Here is a 15,832-nt window from a genome sequence, read left to right as displayed (position 1 = left end):
GCTGGGAAATAAATGACTGTATAAGGACTTAGTCCATATGAGAACTGCACTCTACCCTTGCTGGTAGCGAGTCTCTGTCAGGTTTTTCTCTGAATACCCTGTTCTGGCTGTTGAGTTCCTGATCTGTCTCCTGTTTGTCTTATTCCTATACTGTTAACAGATTGTAAATTATCATGGTGTTAGGAGGAGTGATTTTTTTACATTATAATGAGTGTATGAGACTGGAGGTCAGGTAATGCTTAATCTGGACATTTGGTTGGATCCAACTGATTTGAACCAATTCCTTTTCCTGAATCTTGTTTTTTTTTTTTTTCCTCCTGTATGCTTCTTGGTGAGTGAGTGGAGCTGGGACTTACCAAGTACTATTTCATGAAGAGAAACAAATTAGATGTAGTCTTTACTCCAAAACAGAAAAACATAAATAAAAACATGAAGGAATTATAAATTTTTATATTTCAAGTAGAGGTATAGACTGAGAGAGAGAGAGAGAAGGTCTTCCTTCCGTTGGTTCACTACCCAAATGGCCACTACAGCTGGCGCTACCCCAACCTGAAGCCAGGAGCCAGGTGCTTCCTCCTGGTCTCCCATGCAGGTGCAGGGCCCAAGCACTTGGGCCATCCTCCACTGCACTCCCGGGCCATAGCAGAGAGCTGGACTGGAAGAGGAGCAAGCAGGACTAGAACTGGCACCCATTTGGGATGCCAGCGCCCAGGTGGAGGATTAACCAAGTGAGCCATGATGCCTGCCCCAATATAATTTTATCACTAAAATCATGAAAACAATTTAGATCCAGCTAAATTGCACTATACTTGTATAATTTACAATCACCAGAGGATTGTCAAAGGAGGGAGGGTTTGATGGCATTTAGTGAAGCCAGAATTCTCAAACTGGTATTTTAATTTTATTAATGAATTTTCATTTGCCAGATTTGTAAATTGCATTAACTTAGGAAAAGTTAGTGGTGTTCTGTGATGCTGTAGTGGAGTCTGCCTAGATATTAGTTTGGATGTTGAATGTCTCCCAAAGGCCTGAGTGGTAAAAGTTCAGTCCCCAAAGTCATGAGTTAATGGTGTTAAGAGGGCAGAAAGTTAATCCAAACGTGGTGTGGAGTAGGTAGGCCTGTGGGAGTCCTCACAAGTTGGTTCTCATGAGAGGGCTGGTTATAAAGGCCTGAGTTGGCTCACCATGCAATCTTTGCTCTACATGCACGCTACCATTGCCATACACCATCCTTAGCAGAGGCCAAAGCAATGGGGCCACCTGATCCTAGACTGTGAAGCTATAGATATGAGCCAAAATAAACCTCTTTTCTTCCAAAGTAGCTTGTCAGGTATTTTGTTACAGTAATGAAAAACTAACTAGTACAGAGAAAATTAATGTATAGAAAAGTTAGTGTCAGACATTTCCAGGACAAGATTAATCATTTCCTTAATTTCCCGAGCCCTTCTGAGCATTCTTTCAGGTGGGGATGACAACAGTGTGGTTCTTGAGACAGAAATAATTTCTGCAAATCCAAGTGCTGTAGCATATGACTTATATATGGACTTGAATCTGAATTGGTTCAAATTTTGGCTCAACGACCTCTATTTGGTTGAACTCTGAAACTCATTTTCCTTATCTGCAAGTTAAAGATAGTAAACCTACCTCAGTACTTAATAAATGTTCAATAATAACAACCGTCATTTTGTTGCTATAAAAACGGTTAGCCTGTTATCTGAAATTCTAGTAGTAATTACCATAGGTAGTGACTTTCTGGGGTTGCAGCTCTTTTCTGGAGGTGGTTAATGGAAGGTTTTCCAATAAATGATTTATATCAACATAGCTTAATCATATTAGTAAATAGAAAAAACTAATCCTGGAAAAAATCAACTTCTAGTTTCTCTGACTATGAATACTTTCCGATTCATAAGGCAGGGCCAGCACTGTGGCTCAGCAGGTAAAGCCACCACCTGCAGTGCCAGCATCCTCTATGTCCGCCGGTTTGGGTCCTGGCTGCTCCACTTCCGATCCAGCTCTTTGCTATGGCGGGGGAAAGAAGTAGAAGATGGCCCAAGTCCTTGGATCCCTGAACCTTTGTGGGAGACCTGAAGAAGCTCCTGGCTTTGGATTGGCACAGCTTTGGCCGTTGAGGCCATTTGGGGAGTGAACCAGTGGATGGAAGACCTCTGTCTCTGACGGCCTCTGCCCCTCTAACTCTGCCTCACACATAAAGAAATACATAAAAAACAAAGTCATAAGGCAATATTTAGAATTTTGACAGAATACTTAAGTGAGCAAAAATTTTTTGTCGTTTGGAACACTAATAACTAATTGCAGGCCGGCACCGCGGCTCACTAGGCTAATCCTCCGCCTGCGGCGCCAGCATCCCAGGTTCTAGTCCCGGTCAGGGCGCCGGATTCTGTCCCAGTTGCCCCTCTTCCAGGCCAGCTCTCTGCTGTGGCCCGGGAGTGCAGTGGAGGATGGCCCAAGTCCTTGGGCCCTGCACCCCATGGGAGACCAGGAGAAGCACCTGGCTCCTGCCTTCAGATCAGTGCGGTGCGCTTGCTGCAGCGCGCCAGCCGCGGCGGCCATTGGAGGGTGAACCAACGGCAAAGGAAGACCTTTCTCTCTGTCTCTCTCTCTCACTGTCCACTCTGCCTGTCAAAAAAACAAAAAACAAACAAACAAAAAAAAAACACCTAATTGCAAACTGTTTTACAGAGAGCACAGATGCAAAGCTGCTAGAACTGGACAAAATTCACTGTTTTTGGCTACATTACTGAATGATTTTAGAGAGTAGATTCCACATATTGGTTTTCTTTTTTTTTTAAAGCTTTTATTTATTTATTTGAGAGGTAGAGTTACAGACAGTGAGAGGAAGAGACAGAAAGGTCTTCCTTCCGTTGGTTCACTCCCCAGTGGCTGCAACGGCTGGAGCTGTGCTGATCCGGAGCCTCTTCCCAGTCTCCCACGTGGATGCAGGGGCTGAAGGACTTGGGCCATCCTCTGCTGCTTTCCCAGGCGATAGCAGAGAACTGGATTGGAAGAACAGCAGCCGGGACTAGAAGCTGGCACCCATATGGGATACTGGCACCGCAGGTGGAGGATTAACCTAATGCGCCACGGCGCCAGCTCCTATTTGGTTTTCAAACACTAAATTGCTAGTCTTTTTAGGAAGTTTGATTTTAATATTATGCATTAATAAAAACTATGTGCCTCAGGAAAATGTTATATTTTTCTCTTAAATTCAAGGCAAAACATAATTTATTCTATTGAGACATCACAGAAGGCAATTCTGGGGTAGCCTGTTAGCAAAACAGATTTGAAAAATATAAGACAGTGTATGATTAGATGTGAGATGTCTAGTACTATATTTTCAAGTTTTATTTATTTATTTGAGAGGTAGAGTTACAGATAAGAGAGAGAGAAAGAGAAAGAGAAAGGTCTTCCATCTGCTGGTTCATTCCCCAAATGGCCACAACAACCGGAGCTTAGCTGCTCCAAAGCCAGGAGCCAGGAGCTTCTTCTGGGTCTCCCACGTGGATGCAGAGGCCCAAGGACTTGGGTCACCCTCTACTGCTTGCCCAGGCCATAGCAGAGAGCTGGATCTGAGGAAGAGCAGCAGGGACTGGAACCAGTGCCCATATGGGAATTCCAGTGTTGCAGGCGGAGGCTTAACCTACTGTGCCACAGAGCCAGCTCCAGTACTATTTTACATAATCACAAATGTTTTCTGTGGTTGAGATGTTTACCATTTCTAGAAGTTCTGCTTAACTTACTTGCTCTTCGTGAATACTGTTTGTTTCAAATGTAAAAAATACTAGAATGCTTAGAAATGTCCAAGTAGCTGTGGATGCAAAATAGTTTAAAAGCCCTATATGCCATTTATTAATAATTTTGATCTTCTCCTTTCCATTTTTTATGTTCTGAGATTGTCAGGACTGCCTTTATTTTGTTTAATTTTTAATGAGTAAAATTCTGCTAGTCTTCAAACTAGATTCTTCTGATTGCTAGTGAGGAAAACATGTTCCTTCTTCCCGATCACTATTAAAAAGCATCAGTAAACTCTATTATTGCTTCTTCCTCTTCCTCTTTTTTTTTTTTTTTTAGATTTACTTATTCATTTGAGAGGAAGAGTTACAGAAGAGAGAGAGATAGAGAGATAGATAGAGAGAAAGAGAAAGAGAGAGAGAAAGAAAGAGAGAAAGAGAAAGAGAGAAAGAGAGAAAGAAAGAGAGAAAGAGAGAAAGAGAGAAAGAGAGAAAGAAAGAAAGAAAGAAAGAAAGAAAGAAAGGAAGAAAGAAAGAAAGAAAGAGGTCTCCCATCCTCTGGTTCACTCCCCAAATGGCTGCAATGGCTGGAGCTGGGCTGATCCAAAGCCAGGAGCCAAGGGCTTCCTCTGGGTCCTATCCTCTACTGCTTTCCCAGGCCATAGTAGAGAGCTGGACTGGAAAGGAGTAGCTGGGACATGACACGAACCGGTGCACATAGGGGCTGCCAGTGCCGCAGGCGGGGGCTTAACTTACTATGCCACAGAGCTTGCCTCCTCTTATTTCTAATGGAGAAGCATTGGAAGATACCAAGACTTCAGTGATCAAAGCCATGGCTGATGAAAGAAACCCTTTAATCTCTATGCCATAATTCTGATGGGCTTTCTACCATTAATAGTGTATGATTTTGGGCTGGCGCCGTGGCTCAATAGGCCAATCCTCCACCTAGCGGCGCCGGCACACCAGGTTCTAGTCCCGGTCGGGGCGCGGGATTCTGTCCCAGTTGCCCCTCTTCCAGGCCAGCTCTCTGCTATAGCCCAGGAGTGCAGTGGAGGATGGCCCAAGTGCTTGGGTCCCTGCACCCGTATGGGAGACCAGGAGAAGCACCCGGCTCCTGGCTTAGGATCAGCGCGGTGTGCCGGCCGCAGCGGCCATTGGAGGGTGAACCAACTGCAAAGGAAGACCTTTCTCTCTGTCTCTCTCTCTCACTGTCCACTCTGCCTGTCAAAACAAAACAAAAAAAAGTGTATGGTCTTTTGTTTTGTTTTGTTTTTTTGACAGGCAGAGTGGACAGTGAGAGAGACAGAGAGAAAGGTCTTCCTTTTGCCGTTGGTTCGCCCTCCAATGGCCGCCACGGTAGGCGCGCTGCGGCCGGTGCACCGCACTGATCCGATGGCAGGAGCCAGGTGCTTCTCCTGGTCTCCCATGGGGTGCAGGGCCCAAGGACTTGGGCCATCCTCCACTGCACTCCCTGGCCACAGCAGAGAGCTGGCCTGGAAGAGGGGCAACCGGGACAGGATTGGTGCCCCGACCGGGGACTAGAACCCGGGGTGCCGGCGCCGCAAGGCGGAGGATTAGCCTAGTGAGCCGCGGCGCCGGCCTAGTGTATGGTCTTGATGCCAGTACTTACAGGGGCAGTTACATGTTCTGAAAGGTAACAGGTGCACTCGTTTAGATAATTCACAACATGGTAAAATGGTGAAGGTGAAGAAGTAGGGAGGGTATCCCCGTCACCTCTGCTTGTAGATGGCTGAGCCCACTCTTCTGTCAGGACGTTTGTGTTTATGACATGAAAATTTATGATTTCTGAAAGGCTGTGTGTGTCAGTCCAAGATGAAATATTAATGAGGCTTAATTCTGTTGTGAGAGATTAATGAGTAGAATGTCTAATATTTTCCTCCCACAATCCACAGGATCATTTTGCCCGTTTTTTGGTTTATTGACATGAGATAAAGCACTCTACTACCGCTGCTAAACAAGTGAAAAAGAATCGAGAAATGGATTTTCTCCTAAGCCATGGCAACATGATTTGAGAACTTTCACCTCATAGCTCATTTTGATATAACATCAGTGCATACAATGATTCTATTTCTATATTCAAATAGAGTAAGTACTGGTAAGTAAAATCATCCAACACTAGGAACAGAGTCTGAAATTAGATTTAGTTGGCTGGTATTTATCGCCATGTGATGCTGACTACAAATCCTAGTATTTCAAAATTCAAGTCTTGATTTTGGTCTTTAAGACCTTTTGTGCTGGATCTTTGGAGCTACTGAGTCAATACTAAGGCCTCATTGTGTGCCAGGCATTTTACACATTGTCAGAAACCAGGTCAGTCCTTTGTGAATTAGATTGATTTAAAAGGATAGTTCACTGGGGAGCACACAATTGTTTTGATGAGATTTGTTGCCAACATCCCTTTAACCAAGAATACAGACTATGGTTGGACTATTAGCTCCACCTGGTGGTGTCTCAAAGAAAAGCAGGTGAAGCTCAAAGTAGAGAAACAGTCTGTCACAACTTTGTAAAGGTGAGCTACTAGTTGTTTTCCTGAAACCCCAATCTGAGGACAGGAAAGTTAGTATATATGTGAAAGTGTCGAAAGTGAAGTCAGTGATTTTCGGTCATTGGAGAATGTATTTTAAAACAAAGAGAAATCACTTTGTAAGTTTATTCAAAATGCAGGTCCTTACACTCTATCCTGAAAATTTTGATTTAGTAGGTGGGGATAGCACCCACTTTCAATAGTCTTCACTTGGATAAAGACTACTCAAAGTGCATTTAGGGGGGCTGGCGCTGTGGTACAGCAGGTAAAGCCACCGCCTGCAGTGCCAGCATCCCATTTAGGCGCCAATTTGAGTCCCGGCTGCTCCACTTCCGATCCAGCTCTCTACTATGGCCTGGGAAAGCAGTAGAGGATGGCCCAAGTCTTTGGGTCCCTGCACCATGTAGAAGACCTGGAGGAAGCTCCTGGCTCCTGGCTTTGGATTGGCAAGGCACCTGCCACTGCGGCCAATTAGGGGGTGAACCAGTGGATGGAAGACCTCTCTTTCTCTCTCTCTCTCTGCGTCTCCTTCTCTGTGTAATTCTGACTTACAAATAAATAAATAAATCTTAAAAAGTGCATTTAGGTATATTGTAGATGAGCCATTTCTCCACCCTAGTAGTAATTCAGCCTGTTTGTCTGGAAGAATGACCACATAATGGAGGCAGCAGCGAATAATTGTGCAATCAAATGAAATTTCATTGACTACTGATTTACAAGGGTGATGGGGATACCTGGACTTGCCCCAGCTCTGAGAGAAGCTCAGAACTATGTTAGCCAAGATGGAAGGCTCACTTTTATAAAATCTTTTTATTTTGAAATAATGACTTCTATTTTTAAGAGCCATCCATGACACAATACAGTTTTTACAGATATATCTTTTTCCTTTTCAAGGAGAATGTGATCTAAATATTCTCAAAGTGTCTCTTGGCACTAACTTTTCATAATTCTAACTCCCTCCCCTGCTATAACATATGGTTTAAATGTGAAGGTAATTATGTTTTAATTCATTGATATTATAAATATGATTCTGTAATTCATTAAGGAAATTATTTTTAATGACCTTAGGTTTTATCTAGTTAATAAAAAGAGGAATATTAGAAAGTAAGTTAATACTCATTAGGAACCTGCTATCAAGTGTAGGGCTAGACTTTTTTAATGTACAGTAAAATTAATACTGATACAACCACCTTGTAAAATTGTTTCTACAAGAGGGAATGGGAATGAGGCTCAAGAAGTTCACTGATATGTGTAGGCTCACACGGTTGTGTGGCATAGTAAGAAATATAGTTGGTCCTCATCCCAGATTCGTGACACAGAGCTCCTAAACCCTAGGAATCTCCTGAGTGATGGGAGTGCTTTTTGTTACTCATAATATTCCCCTTTGGCTCACACTATTGTTTTTGCTAATGGTACTTAGGATGGGACTGCTCATCAGAAAGACCAAGTGATTGGAAGGCTGGAACTTTCAGCTCCATCCATGGACCTCTGGGAAAGGCAGTCTGGAGACCAAGCTGTATAAAAACTTTTGAGTTCTGATTTGATGCACTCCCAGGTTACTGAACACGGGAGGTAATGGGAGAGTAGCACACCGAGGGGGCCTGGGAACGCTGTGTCCCCACTCCCATGAGTTGATGTCTTGCCTAATGCATCTCTTCCACATGGCTGTCCTGGGTTGTAATCTCTGTAACAACTTGGTAAACAGTAATTGTTGCTCTGAGTTCTGTGAATTATTTTAGCAAATTATTGAACCTGAGAAGGGTTGAATAAATCTAATGTTTTGTGCTGAGTGTGAAAAACAGCTTGGCTTTTTCTCTCTTACATATTAAGTTAAAAAGAAGATTTGGACCTAGGTCTCAGTTCAGAGGACATGCTCTTTATGCATACTGCTGTCTATTACAATCTACAAATAAATCTAAAATAGTCAATTATAGTAACCTTTTCTTAAAGTAAAATATCTGGCCAGAACTACTGAAAAGAGGAAAAGTAAAGTATTTTATGGCCACTTTTCTGTTCTTGTTCAAATAATGTATATTCAAAAGGTGTGTAATGGATAATGGAGAAAATAAACTGCATAATGTACCATTAACTACATGACAACACTGCTTATGAACATTTTATTCACTTGAAAATAAATATTGTGCTGTGAAACTTTCCAGAACTAAAATCTGAAGCATACAGTAGTAAATACAATGGCTGGCCAGCACAGTGTGTTTTATTAGGGTAAATCAATCTGAATCAAAGGATCATCAACTGTCCACACCAGATATATACTCTGGGAGAAAACATATGATAAAAAAGGAAAAAGAAACAGATGAAAGTTCTGGGAAAGAAGCAACCTATTACAAATAAGAATCTCTTGAGATTAACAGTGAGGACGAAAACTCCCAGTGAGGCTTTACGTTGTGCCCAATTTTCTAGTTTATAAAAATTTGTTGAAAGGATTTCAGGCACCATAATTTACACATTTTACATGGTTTCTCATTTAAACAACCTTCTGTCAATCTGTTTTTTCATTAGCTAGTTATATATAATTTACATAATTAACCTATAACTTAAAAGGTTTCAATGGATATGATTATGACATTTGAATAGGCTGGACTCTATATTGCTTGGATGAGATTTATTTTGGAATCACATTATTCAAGCAAAGAAAAAAACACAATCAGTTCATAACATACAACAAAAATGAAAAAAGTGAGACAAATGTCACCTTAAAAGCTTATCAATAACCTCTTATATACACATATACATTCACAAAGTGGCTGAGAGTCCTTTTATATGATCCTTTAGATGAGGTCCAATGGCTTAGAACTCTGTGAGACACATGGTCAGACAGAGATCAGACTTTCAATGATCTCAGTTTCCTCCCAATTTTCAAGTCCTTTAATTGGGAAGAGAAAGAAGTCCATTTTCATCTGCTGTATCTAAGATTTTACAGATCACTGGAGATTCAACCTAAAAAATAAACACAATAAAGCCATTAAAAAGTGCTAAGTTGAATTCTTACTGCTGAACAAAGACATCTGCTAAATATATATGAGTCCTTGTTTTGGATAAGCCATCCAACATTATTTCTACAAATTCAAAGCTTTCTAAATAACAATTTTTTGTCATTGATAAAAAAAAATCACATAGTTGTGAAATGGAACCCCTTTTCCTAATACCTTTGATGTGACTTCATTTTTATTTATATATTTTCTTTCTTTTTTTAAAATTTTTTTTGACAGGCAGAGTTAGACAGTGAGAGAGAGAGAGACAGAGAGAGTTATAGACAGTGACAGAGAGACAGAAAGGTCTTCCTTCCGTTGGTTCACTCCCCCAATGGCCGCTACAGCCAGCGTGCTGCACCTATCTGAAGCCAGGAGCCAGGTGCTTCCTCCCGGTCTCCCATGAGGGTGCAGAGACCCAAGCACTTGGGCCATCCTCCACTGCCTTCCCGGGCCACAGCAGAGAGCTGGACTGAAAGAGGAGCAACTGGGACTATTACCTGGCACCCCAACCGGGACTAGAACCTGGGGTGCCAGCGCTGCAGGCGAAGGATTAGCCTAGTGAGCCACGGAGCCAGCCTATATATTTTATTTCTTTAAAGATTTATTTTATTTTATTTGAAAGAGTTAGAGAAAGGTAGAAAGGGGCGGGGAGAGGTCTTCCATTTGCTGGTTCGCTCCCCAAATGGCTGGAGCTGAGCTGATCCAAAGCCAGGAGCCAGGAGCTTCCTTCTCCCACATGGGAGTACGGGTCCAAGGACTTGGGGCATCCTCCGCTGCTTTCAAAGGGAGCTGGATAGGAGTGGAGCAGCTGGGACTTGGACCGGTGCCCATATGGGATGCCAGCGCCACAGGCCGGAGCTGTAACCTGTGTGCCACAGTGCCAGCCCTTATTCATATATCTAAAAGATTTATTTATTTGAAAGGCAAAGTGACAGAGACAGAGAGATCTTCTATCTGATGGTTCACTCCCCAAATGGCTGAATGGCTGGGGCTGGGCCAGGCTGAAGCCAGGAAACTGAAACTCAAACCAGGTCTCCCAGGTGGGTAGCAGGAGCCCAAATACTTGGGCCATCTGCTGCTGCTTTCCCAGGCACATTAGCAGGGAGCTGGTTCAGAAGTGGAGCAGCCAGTACTAGAATTTGTGCTCTGGTATGGGATGTCAGCATCATAAAGGGTGGCTTAAGATGTGGTGCCATCCACAATACCAGTACCTGATGTAGAATTTATCAGGGCCCAGTTTTTCTCCCTCAACTTGCTGTTCATTTGATGATTACAAATAAATTTCTTGCTAAATAACCCCTAAATTTAGGGAGAGGTTTAAAGGTCAGAGCAGCCCAAGACCCCAGTTCACAAAATTCAGAATTTAGTTGTTACCTCAATGGTTAACATCTTAATGCTAGACTATTCTGAGATACTTCACAGGAACTTCAGACCCTGATCAAACAAAGCAATACCCAAAATACCTATTAGACCCCAGACAGACTGGAGCCCACCGTGTTATCATATAATTTTTTTAAGATTTAGTTTTATTTATTTCAAAGATAGAGTTAAAAAGAAAGAGGGGAAGAGACTTCCATCCATTGGTTCACTCCCCAAATGGCCACAGTGGTTGGGTCTGAACCAGGCCAAAGCCAGGAGCCTGGGAACTCCATCAGGATCTACCATGTGGGTGGCACCAGCCTAAGTACTTGGGCCGTGATCTACTGCTTTCTCAGGTGCATTAGCAGGGAGCTGGTTTGGAAGTGGAACAGCTGGGGTTCAAACCAGTGTTCGGCCGGCGCCGCGGCTCACTAGGCTAATCCTCCGCCTTGCGGCGCCGGCACACCGGGTTCTAGTCCCAGTCGGGGCACCGATCCTGTCCCGGTTGCCCCTCTTCCAGGCCAGCTCTCTGCTGTGGCCAGGGAGTGCAGTGGAGGATGGCCCAAGTCCTTGGGCCCTGCACCCCATGGGAGACCTGGAGAAGCACCTGGCTCCTGCCATCGGATCAGCACGGTGTGCTGGCCGCAGCGCGCCTACCGCGGCGGCCATTGGAGGGTGAACCAACGGCAAAAGGAAGACCTTTCTCTCTGTCTCTCTCTCTCACTGTCCACTCTGCCTGTCAAAAAAAAAAAAAAAAAAAAAGGAAAAAACAATAACAAAAAAAGCAGTGTTCATATGGGATGCCAGTATGGCAGGTGGCCCTTCCAGCCACGTGGGAAATCCAGACTGAGTTCTAGGCTCCTGGCTTTTGCTTAGCACAGCTCTGGCTATTGCTAGCATTTGGGGAATGAACCAGAGAATGGAAGATCTCTGTCTCTCTGCCTTTCAAATAAATAAATACAAATAAGAGATTAAAAAAAAAATCTACCACCCTTAAGCAAGCCTTAGAAATTCTGAATTGAGTGACAGCTGCCTGACCTCTTGCTTTGCATACTGCAAAACAAACTCCTACTTTCTATTACCAACCCAGTGTCTGTCACTGATTAGCTGGACTTTTTTTACAGTTAGATTTTTTCAAATGACTTAGATTTAATCATCAGAAGCAAACTAAATGGAAAGCTTACAATGGAGAAGAATTACTTATCAGTGCCTTAGTTAGATCTTAATAAAAATTATAGGTTGTGGCAACACAGTAATCTGTACTCAATGTAAAAGACAAAGAAAAATGTAACCCAAAGGTGGGCAAAATGTTGAAATGATCAGATATGATAATTATAATAAACATGAAGGAAAAGTAGGAAAGGCAGATAGCAAGTGTGACCAGACAAAGGAATTTCAGCAGAGAAAAGGAAAACATGAGAAAAGAACCAAATGGAAATTATTAGAGATGAAAAATCTATCAAAGATAAATTCATTCAATGGACTGCACACAGCATAGAAAAGAACCAGTGTACTTGAAGACAAGAGAAATTACCCAAACTGAAACAAAGGGAAAAGAAAGTAGGGGAAAAAGAATCTGAGATTTTGGGACAATTTCAATCTAACATGTTTAACTGGAATCTAAGAAACAAAGGAGAAAAATAAGCAGACAAAGAAATATTTGAGGAGATAATGGTCAAAACTGTTCCAAAACTGATAAATTTTTTTGTTTGACAGGCAGAGTTAGACAGTGAGAGAGACAGAGAGAAAGGTCTTCCTTCCATTGGTTCAAACGGCCGCTACAGCCGGCACGCTGCGCCGATCCGAAGCCAGGAACCAGGTGCCTCCTCCTGGTCTCCCAAGTGGGTCAGGAGTGCAAGCACCTGGGCCATCCTCCACTGCCCTCCCAGGCCACAGTAGAGAGCAGGACTGGAAGAGGAGCAACCGGGACTAGAAGCCGGCGCCCATATGGGATGCCGGCGCCGCAGGCAGAGGATTAGCCAAGTGAGCCATGGCGCTGGCCTCAAAACTGATACATTTTAAGCACTCACAGAATCAGGGAGCTCACTGATAAATACACAGGAATAGTACAGTAAATACAGAGAAAACTGCATTTAGGCCTTGCTACATCAAAGGCGGGATCATAAAGTCTAGAAAGAAACAAAACACAGAATATTTTCATGACTTGGGTTAACAAGAATTTCTTAGGACACAAAAACTATTAAGAGGAAAAAAACCTGCAGCCATTTGGGGAGTGAGCAAGTGGGTTGAAGATCTATTTCTCTCTCTGTCCTTCCCTTTCAAGTAAATAAATAAAAATATAGTTTTTTTTTTTTTTTTTAAAAAATACTGATAATATCACATGTTGTTGAGGATGTGGAACAACTGGTCTCTTACACATTCCTGGCAGGAATGTAAAATGGTACTACCACTTTGGAGAAATCAAGACAAAATTCTATGACTCAGCAGTTCTATTCCTATGCATTTATCCAAAGAAATGAAAACACTGGCCGGCACCGTGGCTCACTTGGCTAATCCTCTGCCTGCGGCGCTGGCACCCCAGGTTCTGATCCCGGTTGAGGCGCCGGATTCTGTTCTGGTTGCTCCTCTTCCAGTCCAGCTCTCTGCTGTGGCCCGGGAGTGCAGTGGAGGATGGCCCAAGTGCTTAGGCCCTGCACCCGCATGGGAGACCAGGAGGAAGCACCTGGCTCCTGGCTTCAGATCGGCGCAGCGCACCAGTCGTAGCGGCCATTTGGGAGGTGAACCAACGGAAAAGGAAGACCTTTCTCTCTCACTGTCTAACTCTGCCTGTCAAAAAAAAAAAAAAAAAAAAAAAAAAAAAAGAAAGAAAGAAAAAAAAAGAAAACACAAAAAGACTTAAATTCTTCACTGCAGCCTTATTCAGAGTAAACAGAAACAAACATCTAGATAAAAAACAATAGAAGAGCATATGTAGTATACTTATATAAAAACAATAAAAAGAAAACAAAGTACTGATACATGCAACAACATGGCTGAATCTCAAAAACATGTTGAGTCAAAGAGTCCAGGCAAAGGGCCAGAGCTGTGGTGCAGCCTGTTAAGCCACAGCCTGCAGTGCTGGCATCCAATATGGGTGCTGGTACAAGCCCCAGCTGCTCCGTTTTTCCTATCCAGATCCCTGGGAAAGCAGTGGAAGATGGCCCTAGTCCTTGGGCCCCTGTACCCATATGGGAGACCTCAAAGAAGCCCCTGGCTCCTGGCTTTGGCCTGGTCCAGCCCAGGCTGTTGTAGCCATTTGGGGAGTGAAGCACGGCATAGAAAATCTCTGTGTTTCCTCTCTCTATGTAACTCTTTCAAATAAATAAATAAATCTTTAAAAAAAAAAAAAGGCAGGCAAAAAATTGTATATTAATATCATTTCATTTGTGTGGAATCCAAAAAGAAACAAAACTACTCTATAGTGTAAGACATCAGTAAGGGGTAACCTTGGGGAGGGGGTAAGGAATGTTTGCTAAAAAGGAGTATGAGACAGACACTTCATTTTGGGTATGTTATATGGGTATGTAAAATTGTCAAATACATCAGAGTCAACATTTAAGATGTGCATTTTAGTTTACATAAAGTATATAATGAAAAAAACCACGTCAGCCTTTCAGAAGTGATATGGGGGCTATATTAAGTCACAGAGACAGATTACTGATGGTCATTTCTAGACTTAATGCAAAAATTTTAAATGTAGACCAAGACCAAACTTTTGATTATTTTCTTTCTACTTACTCCAAGGATATATTGACAGGAGTGAGGCTCCAGCATATATACAGTAACAGCATGAGGAGAATCTGACTCCTTACACCTGAAAGACAGACAATGTAAGGGACTGCCCAGATCATACAGAGTTAGGTTATTTTTAATAGTTTTCCTCTTAGGCTATAAAAATTCTATTTAAGTAGACCTTGTATTTTTAATAAATAGCTCGATTATTCATAATTAATTTTAATTGTTCATAGGAAGCAGGTAAAAGAGAAAGACACATAGCATGATTTGAGGGCTCAACTCACTTTAGTTTTACAGTCACCTGTCTTGGTTTGTCAGTTATATCACAAATATCTCCATTCCCATAAAAATGGGACACCATCCTGAAAGAAACACACAAGCCTTATTAAACTAAGATATCACTAATTTAAAATAATTTCAATAGGGTGAGAAAATTGTTAACAGAAGTTAGTTTTGCATTAGTTAAAAACTGATTTTGGGGCTGGTGCTGTGGTGGAGCAGGTAAAGCTGATACCTGTAGTGCTGGCATCCCATATGGGCACTGGTTCAAGTCCCAGATGCTCCACTTCTAATCCAGCTCCCTACTAGTATGCCTGGGAAGGCAGTGGAAGATGGCTCAAGTCCTTGGGCCTCTGTACCCATGTAGGAGACCCAGAAGAAGCTCCTGGCTCCTGGCTTTGGCCTGGCCTAGTACTGGCTGTTGTGGCCATTTTGGGAGTGAACCAGTGGATAGAAGACTTCTCTTTCTGCCTCTGCATCTCTCTCTGTTACCCTGACTTTCAAATAAATAAATCTTTAAAAAAACAAACTGATTTTATTTTAAGATATTCTTTAAAATATATATTTAAGGTTACATGGGAAAGAGTCTTTCAGATTGTATAGAGTATAAGTTAAAGATGTCTTGTACTGGCTTAAAATTAATAATAAACTTGCATGTTATTTATCTGTATACAAATAGTTATGGTTGGATTTCTTTAAAAAAAGTTGTTTCAAAGTTATCCATTTCCCAAGTCTGGTACATTGTTTGTTTTATAGGATAACTTTGTTTTTGTCTTCCTTCTAGCTAACCTCATTAAAATAATGTGCTATAGAAGTACAAAATGCAAAACCTAGATCAAGCTATAAAACTCAAATAAGCAGTATTCAAAGAAAAGCTTTAGTTTTGCTAGTCTCACATTCTCATGCTTCAGTTGCACACGATACCATAAACTATTTCCACATGACACATATACTTGGGGGCTTTAAAAAGTTCATGGAGAATATGCATTAATGTTTAATCTCCATTTTCCATGAACTTCTGATGTTCCCTTGTATAAGTGTAAGAAAAATCAATCTGGGGATAGTCCTTTGGCTCAGAGTTTAAGTCACCACTTGGGGTGCCTATATCCCGTATTAGAGTGCTTTGGTTCAAGTCCTGGCTCCATTTCTGATCCAACTTCGTACTAACATGC

At 42.3% G+C, this 15,832-nt stretch overlaps 1 protein-coding gene across 2 annotated transcripts in view; it reads right to left on the bottom strand.

Annotated features, from left to right (window-relative positions):
* Positions 1-8,392: 8,392 nt before the first annotated feature.
* The window catches only part of ERLEC1 (endoplasmic reticulum lectin 1), a 41,438-nt gene continuing 33,998 nt past the window's right edge, over positions 8,393-15,832 (bottom strand). Inside the window, exons 12-15 of one of the 2 annotated variants that reach the window (XM_062209426.1) lie at positions 14,666-14,743; positions 14,385-14,460; positions 13,153-13,433; positions 8,393-9,252 (exon numbers count right to left, since the gene is read on the bottom strand). In XM_062209426.1, coding sequence (XP_062065410.1) covers positions 9,237-9,252; positions 13,153-13,433; positions 14,385-14,460; positions 14,666-14,743 — 451 coding nt within the window. In that variant the 3' untranslated portion in view covers positions 8,393-9,236. The remainder of the gene's footprint in view (positions 9,253-13,152; positions 13,434-14,384; positions 14,461-14,665; positions 14,744-15,832) is intronic. The other variant, XM_062209427.1, reaches the window with a different exon arrangement.

This window comes from Lepus europaeus, chromosome 13, assembly GCF_033115175.1.
Source record: "Lepus europaeus isolate LE1 chromosome 13, mLepTim1.pri, whole genome shotgun sequence".
NCBI classification, from domain to species: Eukaryota; Metazoa; Chordata; class Mammalia; order Lagomorpha; family Leporidae; genus Lepus; species Lepus europaeus.
The sequence above is the reverse complement of the archived record's forward strand: the minus strand, read 5'-3'. Positions and strand labels throughout refer to the sequence as shown.